Source organism: Hyperoodon ampullatus, assembly GCF_949752795.1.
Source record: "Hyperoodon ampullatus genome assembly, chromosome: 4".
Classification (NCBI taxonomy): Eukaryota; Metazoa; Chordata; class Mammalia; order Artiodactyla; family Ziphiidae; genus Hyperoodon; species Hyperoodon ampullatus.
The window spans coordinates 159,678,603-159,699,436 of record NC_136917.1 but is presented as its reverse complement, the minus strand read 5'-3'; the positions used below and the strand labels follow the sequence as shown (position 1 = coordinate 159,699,436).

General features: G+C 33.7%; 1 protein-coding gene across 1 annotated transcript in view; it reads right to left on the bottom strand.

Moving 5' to 3' along the window:
* Positions 1–20,834, bottom strand: part of CDH18 (cadherin 18) — a gene marked incomplete at both ends in the record, with an annotated part of 338,110 nt that overhangs the window by 84,131 nt on the left and 233,145 nt on the right. Inside the window, one exon of the mRNA XM_079703309.1 lies at positions 10,442–10,695. Within this exon, the coding sequence (XP_079559435.1) occupies positions 10,442–10,695 (254 nt within the window). The remainder of the gene's footprint in view (positions 1–10,441; positions 10,696–20,834) is intronic.

Below are 20,834 nucleotides of genomic sequence, written 5' to 3'. Positions count from 1 at the left end.
CAATTAAGATATTCTTGACTTTCACTAAGCTAAACTTGTATAAGTCAATTTGGTCTACAGAATAAAAATCTCAGTTTAATATGAATATATTTTGAAACACATTTTCTGAGTATTCTTGTCTTTCTTTTCAGAAGTTTGTATCCTGTATTTAAACTTTCTTAATCAATTTTTTTATTTTCTTTTTCAAGTTTACCATGACCTTGTCATTATTTTGAAATATCTATTTTTTGCTGTTATAACATTCCAAATTAATGAGATATTCCTAACTGCCATCTCATCATGAGCTATGTGAAAATTTCAGAAATGTGTAAGAAAACAACACACTAATAAGGATGCCATGAATATACTGGAATCATTTATTCTCTGAGGCTACAATTAAACTCAAAACAAGATGAGTAACGACTTCTAATTCTCTGCAACTATTCTTTATTTTTTAAAGATATTTTAGAAAGATTTTTTAAAAAATTTAGCCAATATTTCCAAACCTGATCACAATTTTATTTCTTATGTTAGCATATATATTGGCTATTGTTTCCTAAATAATGTCAAGGTAAGCATTTGAAAAAAAATATGCAAGATTTTTAATATTTCTTTCTGATGGCTTTAAAGTTTCTATACAAAGAAAATATTAAAATTTTTACCAATAAGTAAATGTATAGATAAATTCAGTTTATAAATCAGAGTAGAAAAGAAGCAAAGATGGGGGGATATACTTACTCATATAAATTCATACTAAGGCTCTTCATCCTATGAGAATTATTAATTGAGTGCTTCAATAATTTCTTTATGTTGCACTAAACAAGTGGCATAAGTCTTTGACTTTATAATATGGAGAAACTCTAAAATAAAGAACAGTTTTTTTCGTGAGATGCTAGATTTAAAAATGGAATTCTCTTCAGCATCTCTTTTTCCCAGAATATGAAACACATCTGAACATGGGAAACATTCGTTTCCTACTATGTGATATCAGACTTCTGTAAATGCAGTTTACTACTATTATTAGTTGAAATATTCATGAGGCAGATTTAGGGGCTTTAAAAAAACAGGGATTTTGTAGTAAAGCAAAACTGGGTTTAACTTCTGGATCTGCCACTTTATCACTATGTAAATTTGGCCAAATTACCTGTCTGTACCTTAGCTTCTTCATCTATAGAATGGGACTAATATTGCAGACTTATTAGGGTTGTTACAAGTGTTTGGGGCATGCTGTTACAAAACCCTGGCCCACAGATAACAAGCAGCAAATGGTCACTGTTTTTAATAGCCACATTTTCAGAAAACTCTCCTGCTTCTTGTGTCCATCATAGGACTGCTCATCTGTCAGTAGCTACTCAGGAAATTCCTGAATTCCATTTCCAGTATGTCAGCAAGTGAGCACAGCCAGTTTAAATCAAGGTTTCTTCACTACTGGTAAATAGCCTGGTTCTGATTTTATTTTTAAGAAAGTTGATGATGATACTGCTGTAAATTGCATATCCTTGTTTTGAGTTAAAAAAGACAAAAGCTAGACATGATATACTCTTAGAAATATGAAGAATCTTACTAATAGTTTAGAAAATGGAAATAAAAAAGACAAGTCAGGAAGCTTTTCACAAATGCCTGTGAGACTCAAACTCCCTTTCATTATCAATTCTACCGACTTGGAGTTAATTGCATTTCAGGGCACATGGCAAGGTACATCTCTCAATGTGCACCTCCTTAATTAGTACAAATATTTGGTCCCTGGGGAAGGTGGAAGTATGAACATTACTTTTGTATTTGTTAATGTTTTCTGCTTTATTCACTGTTTGCACCTAGAGGCCCATGCAAATGACACACTTTTGTTAAAATCAAGAAAAAAATTTTACATAAGTTATGCCCCCAAACACCAGCTATGGAGTCTGATTATTTTAAGGCAGCTTTGGAAGGATTCATTTTAGTTGTCTAACCAAAACAAAGCAGAAAGGATAATGTACATGCTAATGGATTTGTGCTTCTCAATATTTGCATGTAAAGACAATATACCCGTCACCTTTGCAGAGCAACAACTGGGCGAATGTGTGTAACATAGCAGGTGTTCAATTAAATGCTCCCAATGATATAGAGCAATTACCGAGGCAATTAACAATATAATGGAACCATTATATATAAACATATTTTTTGTAGTTTTTTACTAAATGAAACGTACGTTGAAACATTCACATGAATACACATATATGTGAAACATACATGCTGGTATGCATTTCCCAAAAATATGTTTTCAAAATTTCTTTCCATGAGTATAATTAGCACCCCCATTTTACCAATGTACTACCCTGTTTGGTGTACTCTGGGTGAGGGTTTTAAAAACTTAGCACCACTGATATTCCGGACCAGATAATTCTCTGTTGTGGGCACTCAGTTTTGAGTTGTAGGATGTTCAGAACCATCCCTGGCCTCTGCCTACAAATGATGGTAGCATTCCACATGCAGTTGTGACAGCCAAACACGTCTTCAGACATTGTCAAATGTCCCCCGGTAGGGGGGAATTTGCCCTTGGGTGACCACTGTTTTATGTGGAATAGGTGTTTTTGTTTGTTTGTTTGTTTGTTTTTTTTGGTATGTTGGGATATATAGAGCAACATTGAAACAAGTTTGTCCCTGACCTCAATTTTTCCTCCTTTGGCCTACCTTTTTGGAACATATATTCCACCCTTTACAGCATTCTGAAATTTCATTATTATTTATTTTGAAATGCAATCTTCTTATCACTGTTTCTTATTAAACTCACTCATGCATCTGTGATTTATCTTTTCCCCCCACTGACACTGCTGTCAGGATAAATTTCCAAGATGTCATCTTGGAAAGCCTTTTCCAAGTGCAAAGGCTTTTCATGATCTCTCTAAAGCATCTTTTTACAACCTCATTATTTGCTATTCCCGCACAGGTAAACTAAGCTCCTTGTGTTCACAACAAACTGCAGTTATGTTCTCTATTCTTCCCCTGTCTAATCCTTAACCTGGGTTTTGAGCTTCAATTCAATCTTCCTCAACTCACTCCCTCCGGAAGATGTCAGGCATACTTATTCCCTACATATGTATGAGACTTTTATCACCCTTATCAAATGATATAAATTTTTTTCTCTCCACTGGACTTCAAGCTGCTCTGTGTGTGTGCATGTGTTTAATTTCTTTATCCTGAGGAATATCATAATATTTGCATATAATGAGGTGCTTTAAATATCACTTTTAAAAATCAATGTACCTCCCACCTCCTTTAATTAAAAATATAGAATGCATCGTTAATATCAAGTTTTAGATTTTTTTTAAAGTCTCATCAATGTTTATCAAATATTTCCACATCAAACTCACAGCATGAAATATTTTTACTATCAAAAGCTGTTGGCCGCTTTTGGTAAATGGCCACATTTATAAATATCTTTATAATGTTAACTTTCAATGTAGACACATTTTCCTTATTAAGTGTCAAAAATGCTATTAAAATATGGCATTCTATGGAATGATGAAGCATCGTGGTCTTTTCTGTGCTTGGACAAGTAAGCATATCAACTTCTGCTTGCATCACTTAATTAAAGATCAATTTTCACAACTGGGTTTATGCCTATTATATTGTATACTTTGTCTATCCTGCTTCAAGCAATGCCCAGCTCTTGCTCTCAGTGTGACAGAAGGGTTCTCAACTAACAAGGTAATGTTATTGCATTCACAGTTGAAGCAGAATTGTTTCATATATACCTCTGTGCTTGGAAAATTGTTACTTTCCAGGCATGAGTGCTGTGGCCATTTTTTAAAAACTTAAGAACAATCATGCTTATATAAAAGGAAATGGAAACACTTTACATAGATATCAAGGAGAATACTTATCATATTAGCTTTTGTTAAAATAGATGAGAACTAAAGAAAGTGAGAAGACAAACTTCAGAAAAAGCAGAAATATTTGTTTCAGAGTTCAGACTTTCTAGGGCCTTAGGATTATCTGAGGGTATAAATACAGTGTAGCTAAAGAGTTTTATACATTATGCAATTCTTTGATTTTGTCATAATTGAGACATAAACAAACAAACAAACAAAAACCCAAACACCCTTCTTATTATGCAAGGAAACCTTTAATTATCTCTGCATGACATATGACAATAATAAAATATTAGCCAGTGAGCACTTACTGACTATGCTAAGTACTTTCTGTCAGTCTAATTTAATTCCTTCAATATATGTATGCAACATTATTATTCCTTGTTTATATATTTGCTATCAAAACTCAACAATGTTGAATGACTGTATAAGATGACACAGTTAGTAAATCAAATCACCAGAATTCCCACATTGGTCTTCCTGTCTTCAGAAGTGAGCCTCTAACTTGCCTTGGACAAGTTAGAATTTATTGAATGACTATTAGGTGCAGGCCACTCTGCTTAACACTTAAAGCACATAGCTTGAAACACTCTCACAGTAACTCTGAGAGATAGATATCTGTGGTGTTCTCTCACAAATAAGGATAAGTAATTTCCTAAAGGCTTATAGCCATGGTGGCAGAACAAGGAGTCAGAGCTGAATGTTTATTCCCAAATCCTCATTTTTTGTGTGTGTGTATTTATACTTCTTATTGCTAAGATACCAAAGATTCTCTTCTTTGTGATTAAATATCTCTCTCTAAATATTTCCAGTCAATTATGCTCCCATCTATTAAGTCAAATGGAAAAAAAAACTCATCTGTGTGGTCACCAGTATATTCATGGAGATAGCTACATGTATGCTAAACTTGACAGAAACCCATCTGTTATTTATTCAGTTAAAGAATCAGCTAAGATTATAGTTGAATTATATTAATAGAAAATAACATGGCTGGGATGTGTGGCTGTGACAGTTTGTCTTTGTGGCTTCAGGAGAAGAGGCTCTCTGAATAAAGATGCCAAAAATGTGAAGTGACTAGATGGGAGCCAAGAGATAAAACTAGGGAATGGGAGCTTGCAAAATATTGGTTCCCAGGGTGGAGGTCTAGCCCGAGCTCCTGTGGTGGGAACTCTGAGTCCAAACCAATGGACTAAGAGAGAACCTCAGATGCCAGGGAATATTAATTGGATTGTGGCCTCCCAGAGGTCCTCATCTCAGCACCAAGACCCGGCTTTATCAAACTGCCTAGAAAATCCAGTGCTGGACGTCTCAGGCCAAACAACCAGTAAGACAGGAATACAGCACCACCCATCAAAAAAAAAAAAAGTTACAGACAAAGGAAAAAGGTAAAAACCTCCAAGACCAAATAAATGAAGACAAAATAGGCAACCTACCTGAAAAAGAATTCATAGTATTGATAGTAAAGATGATCCAAAATCTCAGAAACAGAATTGAGAAAATACAAGAAACATTTAACAAGCATCTAGAATAACTAAAGAGCAAACAAAGTGATGAACAACACAATTACTGAAATTAAAAATACTCTAGAAGGAATCAATATCAGAATAACTGAGGCAGAAGAACAGAAAAGTGAACTGGAAGATAAAATGGTGGAAATAACTGTCAGGGAGTAGAATAAAGAAAAATGAATGAAAAGAATTGAGGACAGTCACAGAGACCTCTGGGACAAAATTAAATGCACCAACATGCAAATTATAGGGATCCAAGAAGAAGGAGAGAAAAAGAAAGAGTTTGAGAAAATATTTGAAGAGATTATAGTGGAAAACTTTCCTAACATGGGAAAAGAAATGGTCAATCAAGTCCAGGAAGCACAGAGAGTACAATACAGAATAAACCCAAAGAGAAACACGCTGAGACCCATATTAATCAAAGAATCAAAAATTAAATACAAAGAAAAAATATTAAAAGCAGCAATGGGAAAAGCAACAAATAACATATATGGGAATCCCCATAAGGTTAACAGCTGATTTTTCAGCAGTAATTCTGCAATCCAGAAGGGAGTGGCAGGACATATTTAAAGTGATGAAAGGGAAAAACCTAAACCAAGATTAATATACCCAGCAAGGATCTCATTCAGATTTGATGGAGAAATTAAAACCTTTAGATAAACAAAAGTTAAGAGAATTCTGCACAACCAAACCAGCTTCACAACAAATGCTAAAGGAACTTCTCTAGTCAGGAAACACAAGAGCAGGAAAAGACCTACAATAACAAACCAAAAACAATTAAGAAAATCTTAATAGGAACATATATCTCAATAATAACTTTAAATATAAATGGACTAAATGCTCCAACCAAAAGACATAGACTGGATGAATGGATACAAAACAAGACCCAAATATACGCTATCTACAGCCGACCCACTTCAGACGTAGAGACCCACACAGACTGAAAGTGAGGGGGTGGAAAAAGATATTGAATGCAAATGGAAATCAACATAGAGCTGGGGTATCAATTCTCATATCAGACAAAATAGACTTTAAAATAAAGACTATTATAAGAGACAAAGAAAGTCACTACATAATGATCAAGGGATCAACCTAAGAAGAAGATATAACAATTGTAAATATTTATGCACCAAACATAGGAGCACCTCAATACATATGGCAAATGCTAACAGCCATAAAACAGAAAATTGACATTAACACAATAACAGTAGGGAGCTTTAACATCCCACTTTAAACAATGGACATATCAGCCAAAATGAAAATAAATAAGGAAACACAAGCTTTAAATGACACATTAAGAAAGATAGACTTAACTGCTATTTATAGGACATTGCATCCAGAAACAACTGAATACACTTTATTCTCAAGTGCTCATAGAACATTCTCCAGGGTAGATCATGTCTTGGGCCACAAATCAAGCCTCAGTAAATTTAAGAAAATTGAAATCTTATCAAGTATCATTTCTGACCACAGCACTATGAGACTAAATATCAGTTACAGGAAAAAAAAAAAAAAACTGTAAAAAATACAAACACATGGAGGCTAAACAATACATTACTAAATAACCAAGAGATCACTGAAGAAATTAAAGAGAAAATAAGAACATACCTAGAAACAAATGACAATGAAAGCATGACAACCCAAAACCTATGGGATGTAGCAAAAGGAGTTCTAAGAGGGATGTTTATAGCAATACAATCCTATCTCAAGAAACAAGAAAAATCTCAAACAAACCACCTAAATTTAAACCTAAAGCATTTAGAGAAAGAGGAGCAAAAAATCCCCAAAGTTAGCAGAGGAAAGAAATCATAAGATCAGATCAGAGGTAAATGAAAATGAAATAAAGGAAACAATAGCAAAGATCAATGAAACGTGGTTCTTTGAGAAGATAAACAAAATTGATAAACCATTAGCCAGACTCATCAAGAAAAAAAGGGAGAAGACTCAAATCAACAGAATGAGAAATGAAAAAGGAGAAGTAACTGACACTGCAGAAATACAAAGGATCATGAGAGATTACTACAAGCAACTATATCCCAATAAAATGGACACACTGAAAGATATGGACAAATTATTAGAAAAGGAAAACCTTCTGAGACTGAACCAGGAAGAAATAGAAAATATGAACAGACTGACCACAAGCACTGAAATTGAAATTGTGATTAAAAATCTTCCAACAAACAAAAGCCCAGGAACAGCTGGCATCACAGGTGAATTTTCTTAAACATTTAGAGAAGAGCTAACACCTATCCCTCTCAAACTCTTCCAAAATATAGCAGAGGGAGGAACACTCCCAAACTCATTCTACGAGGCAATATCACCCTGACACCAAAACCAGACAAAGACGTTACAAAAAATGAAAACTACAAGTCAGTATCTCTGATGAACATAGATGCAAAAATCCTCAACAAAATATGAGCTAACAGAATCCGACAGCACATTAAAAGAATCATACATCATGATCAAGTGGGGTTTACCCCAGGAATGCAAGGATTCTTCAATATATGCAAGTCAGTTAATGTGATATACTATATTAATAAATTGAAGGATTAAAACCATATGATCATCTCAATAGATGAAAAAAAAAAAAAACTTTTGACAAAATTCAATACCCATTTATGATTAAAACACTCCAGAAAGTAGGCATAGAGGAAATCTACCTCAACATAATAAAGGCAATATATGACAAACCCACAGCCAACATTGTTCTTCATGTTGAGAAACTAAAACCATTTCCTCTAAGATCAGGAAAAAGACAAGGTTGCCTACTCTCACCACTATTACTCAACATAGTTTTGGAAGTTGTAGCCACAGCAATCAGAGAAGAAAAAGAAATAAAAGGAAACCAAATCATAAAAGAAGAAGTAAAATTGTCACTGTTTGAAAATGACATGATACGATACATACAGAATCCTAAAGATGCTACCAGAAAACTACTAGAGCTAATCAGTGGATTTGGTAGAGTGTCAGGATACAAAATTAATGCACCAAAATCTCTTGCATTCCTATACACTAATGATGAAATATCTGAAAGAGAAATTATGGAAATACTCCCATTTACCGTTGCAACAAAAATAATAAAATACCTAGGAATAAACCTACCTAGGGAGACAAAAACCTGTCGGCAGAAAACTACAAGATACTGATGAAATAAATTAAAGATGATACAAACAGATGGAGAGATATACGATGTTTTTGGATTGGAAGAATCAAGATTTTGAAAATGACTATACTATCCAAAGCAATCTACAGATTCAATGCAATGCCTATCAAACTACCAAAGGCATTTTTTATAGAACTAGAAGGAAAAATGTCATAGTTTGTATGGAAACACATAAGACCCCATATAGCCAAAGCAATCTTGAGAAAGAAAAAACAGAGCTGAAGGAATCAGGCTCCCTGTCTTCAGATTATACTACAAAGGTACAGTAATCAAGACAGTATGGTACTGGCACAAAAACAGAAATATAGATCAATGGAACAGGATAGAAAGCCCAGAGATACACCCACACACATATGGTCACCTTATCTTTGATAAAGGAGGCAAGAGTATAAAATCGAGAAGACAGCCTCTTCAATAAGTGGTGCTGGGAGAATTGGACAGCTACATGTAAAAGACAGAAATTAGAACACTCACTAACATCACACACAAAACTAAACTCAAAATGGATTAAAGTCCTAAATGTAAGGCCAGACAATAAAAAACTCTTACTGGAAAACATAGACAGAATACTCTATGTTATAAATCACAGCATGATCCTTTTTGACACACCTCCTAGAGAAATGGTAATAAAAATAAAAATATAGAATTGGGACCTAATGAAACAAAAGCTTTTGCACAGCAAAGGAAACCATAAACAAGATGAAAAGACAACCCTCAGAATGGGAGAAAATATTTGCAAATGAAGTAAGTGACAAAGGATTAATCTCCAAATACGCAAGTGGCTCGGGCAGCTCAATATCAAAACAACAAACAACCCAATCCAAAAATGGGCAGAAGACCTAAATAGACATTTCTCCAAAGAAGATATACAAATTGCCAACAAACACATGAAAAGATGCCCAACACCACTCATTATTAGAGAAATGCAAATCAAAACTACAATGAGGTATCACCTCACACCAGTCAGAATGGCCATCATCAAAATATCTAGAAACAATAAATGCTGGAGAGGATGTGGAGAAAAGGGACCCCTCTTGCACTGTTGGTGGGAATGTAAATTGATACAACCACTATGGAGAACAGTATGGAGGTTCCTTAAAAAAACTAAAAATAGAGCTACCATATGACCCAGCAATCCCACTACTGGGCATATACCCTGAGAAAACCATAATTCAAAAAGTGTCATGTACCACAATGTTCATTGCAGCTCTATTTACAATAGTCAGGACATGGAAGCAACCTAAGTGTCCATCTACAGATGAATAGATAAAGAAGATGTGGCACATATATACAGTGGAGTATTACTCAGCCATAAAAAGAAACAAAACTGAGTTTTTTGTAGTGAGGTGGATGGACCTATAGTCTGTCATACAGAGTGAAGTAAGTCAGAAAGAGTAAAACAATTACTATATGCTAACACATATATATGGAATCTAAAAAAAAAAAAAAAAATACAGGTTCTCTGAGCCTAGGGGAAGGACAGGAATAAAGACGCAGAATGGACTTGATGACATGTGGAGGGGGAAGGGTAAGTTCAGACGAAGTGAGAGAGTGGCATTGACATATATACACCCTCAAATGTAAAATAGATAGCTAGTGGGAAGCAGCTGCATAGCACGGGGAGATCAGCTGGTTGCTTTGTGATCACCTAGAAGGGTGGGTTAAGGAGGGTGGGAGGGAGACAAAAGAGGGAGGGGATATGGGGATATACATATGCATATAGCCAATTCACTTTTTTATACTGCAGAAACTAACACACCATTGTAAAGCAATTATACTCCAATAAAGTTGTTAAAAAATAATACAATGGTATATATGCAAAAAAAAAAAAAAGAAAATAACATAGAAAAGAAATATTTTAAATATTATTTAATTCATTTTAAATTACTGTGAGAGTCAATAAAATCTGTATATGTCTAAAAGGTGGAAGTATACCATACCTTACTAAGCTGTTAGCACTGTCTGGATCTTGTGCCAAAACTGTGCCAACAACAGTCCCAATCTTGGCATTTTCATAGACTTCCATGACATAGGAAGGCATGGAAAATAGTGGTGGTTCATCTACATCCCCAACAATGATCTTCAGCATGGTAGCATCTTTAAAAGGACCCAAGTGAGAAAAGCGAAAATCAAGATGTGTATTGGCTCCTTCTATGTTGAGGGTATATGACTTCTTTTTCTCATAGTTCAGAGGCTGTGGGAAAAAAAATAAAGTTTCCAATATTATGACTACCATCACTTGTCAAACAAATATTTTCTTTTCCTTTTTTTGAAACAGACAAACAAACATGAGTAAGTTTAGGTCAATCTACTTCCATTTATAAACAAACTATGAAGTTTATCTTAACAGTAACACCTAAAGCAGAAATCATGGAAACTCAAGTCTAAATCAATTGTGATTTTTCAGAGCCATAAATACGATGATAACTAGCAACAAAAGGAAATTTCCCACAGTCAAACAAATATTGATTTTTGCAGACTCATTCTTAGTCCCTTCTGGTAACTTCTTTCTATCTCCTCTTCAGCTTAAATTATTAATTTTTTAAAATATTTGCTACTAATTTGCTAAATTTAAAAAATACATTTTTTATTTTGCATTTAAACAATTTATCTCTCATCATTCATTTTATCTATTATCTTATTTTCACCTTGCTGGTTTTAAACTTGGTATCTTATTTTAAAATTGGATAAATGTTTACATTTTCAGTTCAACAATATTTTCTTGAAATTTTAGCAAAAGATTTTATACAGACTTTTGAATTTTTGTTGTTTTAATTGTATTTTTTTACTTTCTTTTTTGCTGCTAATACCATTTCATGTATTAGTTTTGTTTTTTCATTCCCTTTATTATGTTTTGATCAACTTTATTTTTTATTACAGTATTCTGTTCATTTTTAACATTTACATTTTAGCTTTGAATTTACATAATAGTTTTTCATAATTTTTTATTTTTTTCTTATTTTTTAAATCACATAGCCAATTTTTTTTTCTATTAATCATATATGTCAGGAATCATTAATTTGGCTTAGCATACAATAATGAATAAGAATAAAGTCAGTCTAGTGTTTTGTCCCAGGGAATACACAGTCTATTATAAGATTTATAGACATTTATAGCACTGTACATTTAGTGTTATGAGACATAGTATGTATTATGAAAATAATAAGGATACAAACATAGATACAGAAGTGTGTGAGCAGGTAGGTAATATTTGCAAGGGGAAGTACCTTTTTAGGTAAGAACTGAAGGTTTTGAAAGTGTTAAACATGATGCACATAGGCTCTGTGACCTAAAATGAGCTTAGATTTAGGATTAGCAACATCAAAAGTCTCCATGTTGATGCTAGTGCAGGTGATACAGATTTCAGCCTTTATTTTGAGCATTGTGAATTACCTATAGATTAACACCTATGAAAAGAAACAATAGATATTTTTTCATCCCTATTTCTTTCACTGATTTTTCAGTAGCCTGCTTCAATCTTGCAGCCTTCTTTATTAGCAGGATCAGAGTATGATCATTCCCTATGGAGGAACTCAGATATGTTCCTTTACCCTAAAAGCCAAGGAGAATTTGTAGAGTATCCTTAATGGGATCTTATAAACAGAAGATCAGTCCTACTGATGATTATTTCCCTTATTTTATTCTGAATTGCCTTAGAAAATTGGCCTTCCCAGAGACTGGAGATTGCATAGAAGGAAAAACAACCATTTAATTTCCAAACCAGATACTAAGAACCTAGAATACTTCTCAGGGACATGGATGAGACTGGGTCATTACAATATTTTACAAGTATTTATAAGACAAAATACAATTTTAAATAATTTTAAAACTAAAATTCTTAAATATGAACCATATATACAATACATATAAATTTATATATGGTGCAGATATTATGTATTTTAGATTTTTTACTTTAAAGAAGGTCTAATTGATCTGAAGTTTATAACCGACCAAGTGGGATTCATTTCCTTCTCAGGGAATTAAAACTAGAAATGAATTGCCAAAGTAACTAACATCCATCGTGTTTGGCAGATTGTATTACTTTCAGTTGGACCCACAGATTTATTGTACTTCTTTCCTTGACTCCTCTCTCCTTAACATTAGTAAATAAGTATGTCTTAGGTTAATTCAAGAAGTTTCATCCAAATTTAAATCACCTGTTCTAGAAATGGTACACACATTCTGCCTATCAAGAATTAGGTGCACAACAACTACTGAGCCCATGTGCTGCAACTACTGAAGCCTGCGCACCTAGAGCCAGTGCTCCACAACAAGAGAAGCCACCAAAATGAGAAGCCCATGCACTGCAATGAAGAGTAGCCTCGTCTCGCCACAACTAGAGAAAGCCCGTGTGCAGCAACAAAGACCCAACGCAACCTAAAATAAATATAAAATAAATTAATTAATTAAATTAAAAAAAAAAAGAATTAGGTGCACAGGTGTGGTCCCCTTGGCGCAGAGGAGCATGGACTGTCAGAATCCAGGCATTTTGCTCATGGAAAGCAACACACTTGGTAGGTTTACTACTTGTTTAATATCAGTGTAATTTTTTAGACTCAATTTGCTGCATCTGGTAGACTTTATAATGATTAAGGTTCATTGAGAGAAAGACTGTCAATGAAATTTGTGGGGATATTTTTGGCCATCTCTACCCAATCAGATATTATTATCAAGCTGTGCATCCAATATGACAGGCATCTCTTTTTCCATTTTTATCAGGTCCCCTGGCAAGTTAGGTGTCATTTTTCTTAGCACTCACCTACTTACTGCAAATGTACAGGCTGTTTATGTGAACACATGGTTTCATGTTTATGATTATCTCATGTATATTTAACTACCCCAAGAGAAGGATAATCATTTTGGAGCACTTGTTTTTCAGGCAGATGGATGGATAGGACCCATCTTGAATCACTAAGGAAAGAGGAGGATTATTTCAGGTTGAGACAGGAATTTAGAAGCAGATGAATTAATGTAGATGGAAATATTTTTAACAACCTCATTTATGAAGAAAACATGGCAGTGCTAAATTGCAAGTATAGAAAAACTGGGAAGAAATTACACTATTTATTCTTGGAGATTGCAGGATTTTGTATACAATATAAAGTATGTTATTTCTTTGTTTTGTATTAAAACTACAATAGTATATAGAGATTGGATTAGGATTATAATTCTTATTTTTCCTCTTACTGTAAACCCTGGTAAAACTTTCCAAATACTTACCATTCATACATTGTAAAGAGATATCCCAGTAATTTCCTAGTAATCTTTTGCTCCTGGGAAATTAGTTAGAACTCTGCCTGTGGGTTTCACCTTCCATAGTTACCAGCAGATTTTTTTTATTACCTAAAATAGTCTATCAAAAACAGTATACCAAGAACAGTGAGACCTATTCATCTAAAACCTGGTTTTGATGAAAAGGTGGAGGAAAAAAGTTACAAGAAAATGTAATGTACTCAGGTTATCAGAGTACCAAAGAAGGCAAAAACATGAAATGTCTGGCTATGAGTTTACATAACACAAAACATACCCTTCTCCTGCCTTAAAACAGAACAAAACAAAAGTGGATACAGAGTAATTCCATAAACATGAGGCACAATAGGAACTTGATAAGGGCGATTATAGAGCCAGAGGTTGTTTATGAGCATAATAAATAGCTTTTTTCCAGCTATACTATATTAAAATTTAAACTGCCCATGCTTGTAGGTTTTTTGGGCTGGATTCTGACAATAATCATTTGGATTGAACAGATGATTAAAACAATCAAGCTGAAAAAAAGAACTGTGGAAAGAGTTCTTCCCTTTTGAGCTACTTGCAGACTCTTGGAAAGAATAGGCTCCAGTCTTTGATAATGTTCACCATTATTTACTCCATATATCTGGCCTCACCAAGGTATTTGGTTGGGGGGGTGAGTGTTTACAATTTGAACATAGTTTATTTCATTTAACAAAGTTTCAGAACTATGCCAAGTTTCCTTTTCTTTTTTTAAAAACTGCAAATTTGGATTACGAGTTCAGTGTTTAAGACAAGAAGTAGATGATCCTAAGGCAAAGGTGTTCTCCTGGAGTTTACTAACATAATATTAATGTTTAGAGAGAAATATTCCTGGAACACCATCAGATTCTTATTCATTTTTATAGAATTTGTTTTGGATTTAATTCCCTGGACATGTCTCACTTGTGGTCCAAGTTCTGAGAGTCAGAAAACAAAGCTACCAACTCATTGATGCCCATAGTTAACAAATGCTATGATTATTGTTGTCAAATTTAGTAAATTAAAATTATTTTTAATAACATATGTGTCAGTTATCACATAAGATATAGTTATACTAGGAAACAATCATTTATCTGAAATGAGAAATTAACTAGTTAACTTCAAATTTAATTTTTTAATGTGTTTTTTCTGGTGTAATTTTAACTTCCCCAGGCAGTGGGGCTCCTCTTACTTTTCTTTAGTTACTGTTTAATGTCCTAATGCAGTTCACTGTCACTGAGTTGACTCCAATTTTCATCTTAAGTTTTAGTTTCTTAATTTTATCCTATTACTCCTAGTAATTACTTTCACATATTATTGCTCTTTCTCACTTTTAAAATCATAATTTTCCCTCTTTAATATGAACACATTTCATATTCCTGTAGATAAGTTATCATCTTTCTAGCCAGCTTTACATATTTGGAACATCTTAATTGTTTCTCATTAATCACTTCTACTATTCATTAAATCACACTAATATATTCCTCCTCTGGAACTATATAACCATCATAAATAGATGGATACTGAAAACAGCATTTAGCCAAGTTGATCTATGACTCAATTCTTCTTGGAGTTTAAGAAAGTCCTAAAATTATATTTTCCCAAATAATAAGAGAAGAGACTCCATAGGACCTCTCCTTGGTCCAGTTTCTATATTGCTTCATCATCCTGGTTTTCCATTGCATGAATGGGAGGATAATAATAGGACAGATATCAACATTTTAATACATGAAAAAATGTCACTTCAATTATGCAAAAAGTGGCCAAATCCTGGAATAGTGACTGAAATTATTATTAATTATTGTTTTCTGAAAAATGGCATATCTTACATGATACTAGTTTGCCAAAAACACAAGAAAAATTGCATGAAGTTAAATGTCTCATCAGCTAGGCTTTCTTATTATGCCATGATTCGTGGTCCTTGTGAAAGTCCTCTCCTGGATGGTGGACATTCTGCAAAGACTGGAACACGTGTATAAGCTATATTATAAACTTCTCTATGCAGAAGAGTGTCATGATCATTTAATGTGTATAATTCCAAGGTTATTGATACAAATAAATCTTACATATTAACTCACTCTCATTTGAAGACTGGAGAAATGAATGAAAATATTTTAAATATTTTAAAATATTTTAAATAACAAATACACATACATAATATATATGAAGTATATTTATATATTCTATATTATATTATTTATATATATTTACATATTAACACATACACATGTGTGTTATGTGTGTGGATATTTCAATAGCCCCACACATATGAAAACTTACCAATAACCCATGGGTGTGGATAGCTTAACTCAACAGGCTATTTCAATGAGTACACTAAATTATATTGTAGGAATATGTGTTAAAAACTGTTAATTGATGTTCAAAATAGTTTCAGTGGATCTATCACCCATGGCCATGCCTATAGATGAAGAGTCAGAAAAAAAGTTTGCCCAAAGCCATCATCTATCAAAAGGTATTATAAATATAGTGATAGATTTCATTGAATTGAAAGTTGGACTTTCCTCTTCAGCTTCCGGCTGAGCAGGAGGACCACTTTCCAGATATTAGAATCTTATAAGAATAAAAGTAGTAGCTTGGCTGATTTTTTAAATAATAAAATCTCTAATGAATGTTTAGTTTCTGTAAATAGTTCATTAGCATTAGAAACCTATTTCTTCTCATATACAAAGTGTGCATATGTGTTTGCCTGTGTGTGCATTTATAATAAGTTGGGATGCCTTATTTTTTTATTGCACATTGTGGTTCACAATCCCCAAACTTTACAACCCAATAGCAAAGAAAGTCCTGATTCTTATTCTGTCACTCAACACAAGTCAAAGAAATGATAAAGAAAATTTCAATAAATGCAATCCACTAAAATTTTTTAAATGTGGCTATTTGAAATGGACCTAGTATAGCTATAACTGGAAACATTTCATATACTTTCTCTTAGGATTAATTTAAACTTAAAAAATACTTGTATAACTTTTTATGTTTACTCTCGCCATCCATCTCTGATCCTTTGTTAAATAAAGTTGTATAAAGATATTTTACACACTACAGTATAAAAATTAAAAAAAATAGAAGGTACCCAGTTGCAAAAATGTTTAATAACTACTGTGGACAGAGATACACATGTAGCACATACAGATACACATTCATGGAAATTATCAGTACATTCATAATGAATAATTAGAATAAGTTCTTTCTACTCTATTAGATCTAGCAGATTTAAGAGGGATATGGAATTGCTGTGTTTCTTACAGTGAAAAATTAGTGAAATGCCTACCTTGATACATAAAACAGAGAAGATAATTCAAAGAAAGTATTTGTGACTGAAACATCCCTGGAAATGTTGCACTGCTAAGACAAAATTAAACTTGAACATTGATAAAAATATTTTACAGAAGACAGAGGGGGAAGTAGATCACCAAGAGCCATGAGTGGCAGCATGTGCATGTGATGCCAAAGAGGAAGGGGGGTGGGGAGGGATAAATTAGGAGGATGGAGTTAACATATACACACTACTATATATAACAGATAACCAACAAGGACCTACTTTATAGCAGAGGGAACTATACTCAATATTTTGTAATAGCCTATAAGGGAAAAAAATCTGAAAAAGGAGATAGATAGATAGATAGATAGATAGATATAGATATATAGGAATCACTGTGCTGTACACCTGAAACTAACACAACATTGTAAATCAACTATGCTTCAATAAGAAAATATTGACATCATTCAAAATATATACACAGGATGTGTAATTCTTTGTGTGATTACAGGTGATTTGGATAACATGAAATAAAGGAGGGCAGTAAAATAACCACATGGAGAGGTCTGGAAAGTGTAATTAAAATTTGGTGCAAATAGAAAAAGAAAGGAAGACAAGAATTGTAGATATTGAGGTATTATTGTACTTTTTTATGGTAACTTTTGTTTTTATTTTTTATTTTTAAAAATTAATGTTTATAGAAGTATAGTTGCTTTACAATATTGTGTTAGTTTCTACTATACAGCATGAATCAGCTATACATATACATATATCCCTTCTTTTTTGGAGTTCCAAAAGATATTGAGTTATTATTGTACTTATTAGCCAGACACAGCCTAGAGTACTATTTTACCTTATTTTATCTCTTTGTAATTATCACTTCGTAAAACGTTAAATAAGAAAGCTGAAGATTAAAAGACTTGAGATAATTCATAGATCTCTTAAATGGCAAGACCAAAATTTATATTTCATCTGACAGTAAAGATTGTATTTTCCACCACCCTTCATTGACTTGAAAACCAAGTTTAAGATTTTTGGCTTAAAATATTAGGCATTGTATTTGCAGTTAAATACACTTGAAGAAGAAAAGTGATACTACAGACAGTATTTGCTGAGAGTCAGGAAAGCAAATAGGATTGGAGCCTTGAATTAAAAAGAAAAGTGGAACAACTGCTTATTATAAAGAAAGAAATTGGGGGCTTCCCTGGTGGCGCAGTGGTTGAGAGTCCGCCTGCCGATGCAGGGGACACGGGTTCGTGCCCTGGTCTGGGAAGATCCCACATGCCGCGGAGCGTCTGGGCCCGTGGGCCATGGCCGCTGAGCCTGCGCGTCCGGAGACTGTGCTCCGCAACGGGAGGGGCCACGACAGTTAGGGGTCCGCATAACGCCAAAAAAAAAAAAAAAAAAAAAAAGAAAGAAAGAAATTGGCATATGGACCACAAGAAGAGAATCGGAGAGAGACTGCTATGAAGCCCATCCTTAGCTACAGGGTTTATGTCAGAGGAAAGAGCACATCAAGTTGCATTCATCCATATCTTTTTTTCCCCCTTTCCACCCAGTCAGGCTCCATTAAACAATAAATGAAAGTTATCAAAGGGTATTTACAATGTACCACACCATGGACTGGTGAATTCAACTTGGCAATTTTCTGATGAAGGCATGATATGGACAGGAATGTGCAGATGCTCTTGCAAGCTGATTTATAGAGCAGTGCTGATTTTGATCTTTGGGAGGATTAGCTGTTCTGCCTTACTGGCTAAAGTGAGCTGCCTTAGAGATTAAATAAGGAACAGGCTTGAAAGGACTGTTTTTACTGTTCCCTGTCATCTGAATGAGTGCCTCTTAAAGGTTAAAATCCACAGAGTTATACAGTTTAGTTTTCAAATTGAATTATTTATAACATAAAATATACAGCAATGGAATAACTCTAAAACTGATAATCCTAATCTGAAGGACTAAGAAAATAGATCAATGCAAATATTAATGCATTTTAGAGGAAGTGTGGAGTACATTAGAAAATAAATTCAGGAAAAAAAGAGAAAGATAATTTGGACTCATTATCAAGGTTATTTTCAGTACATAGTCATTACCATTTATGCAATTGAAACACTTACCTTAAAAATACCTATTGAGTATGTGTATATGTGTATGCAATATAGAATAGAGAACGTTAACTACATATATGTGCACACATATGCACATGTATAATTTTGCCTTCATTTCTCACAAACAGCATCAAATTAATTGAGGCCATGCAGGGTGGTAAGATCCCCATTGTCCTTAACCCCACAATATATGCTTGTATTTTGGATTATGTGTGTATTCACATCATCCACCACTACCCTCACACCCCACACATATTTCAGCTAAATCGTTGCAAACTTATCTGCAAACATTTATTTCTCCCTCCTTTTTGATTTTGTCAAAGAAGGAAGAATATTATCATAGGTTATTTCTTTCCACCTGTGATCGAGATCCTAAACAGGGCCATTTCTACCTCGGAGCATCTTTTAAATTCAATTACCCTCTCTTTAGTATCCTCAGTTTCTTGTCTCTATTGACCTTTTATCCATCTGCTATAAACACACTTTCAGTCTCCCAACTTACAATTAACATCTCCATTTTATGATGTTCTCATTTATTCGCTTTTTAAAGTTTCTCCCTGGCTTTACTACAAAGCTTATCAAAGGGGATAGTGTTGTTTTTTCTTTCCTTTTAATTTTTTCTCCCATTTCTTTGCCTCCAATTTTCTCTCCACCATACTAAATTTCTTCTTCTCTTCATTATAGCAAATAATATATATATATATATATATATATATATATATATATATATATATATATATATATATTTCATTCAAGTATGTAAAATGGGTAACTTTTCAGACTCTGAAGAGACAGATGCCTGAGTTCAATTTTCTGTCAATCAGTTTCTACATGCATACAATTATTTATCTCTGTGATTCAGTTTGTTTTATTAGTGAGCATAATAATATTCCCTATATATCATAATGTTCCAGGTAGATTGAAAGGAATGATAATAGGTGTACCAGCTCAATAAATATTTGGGAAAAGTTCTTAAAACTCATCCTGACACAGAGGAAACACTTAACAAATGTTATCTGCTGTTACTATCTATTGTGATGATAATGATGATGCGGATGCGGATGGAGAGCTGAAAACTGCTCGTGACAGTCACGCTGCTCCCTTTTGCCAAATCGAATGAATCTTTGTAATCCTAAATTGTGTTTCAGTTCTAGAATCCTTCACATTTTTAATGACTATCTTCCTCCTGTTCAGCATCCCTTGGGAATTTTCAATGTTAAAATTCACTTCTGTTTTTTGAAATTTTCTTTGAAGACTCTATTTCTTTCCTGCTTTCTGCTTGTTTTTTTAAATACTGGTGTTCCCTAGGGTTCAAGACTCATCTTTCAGAAAGAGTTATTCATCTGCTTACTTGGATTTACCTGAGTGAAGAAGCCATCCAAGGAATGAAAAGCAGACAATCCTCACTTCATTTTTTAATCCATAGTATATCCATTAATTACTCTAATGTTTTTTGAATGTCTGCTCAATGTCAGAAAACATGCTAGACATTGGGAATTCAGTGATGAGTTAAAAAATAGTCTTGTCCTTGTGTAGTTTATATTAACAATTAATTAGAAATACTGACATCAAATGAGGCCTTATCACTTCCTGCTTAGATAGCTTCAATGGCTCTCCATTGGGTAAAATTTAACAGGGCCCTGTGTGTTCACCTATACACTAACTCCCTCACTCTCTGCTCCAGGATCAATGAAGATTTTT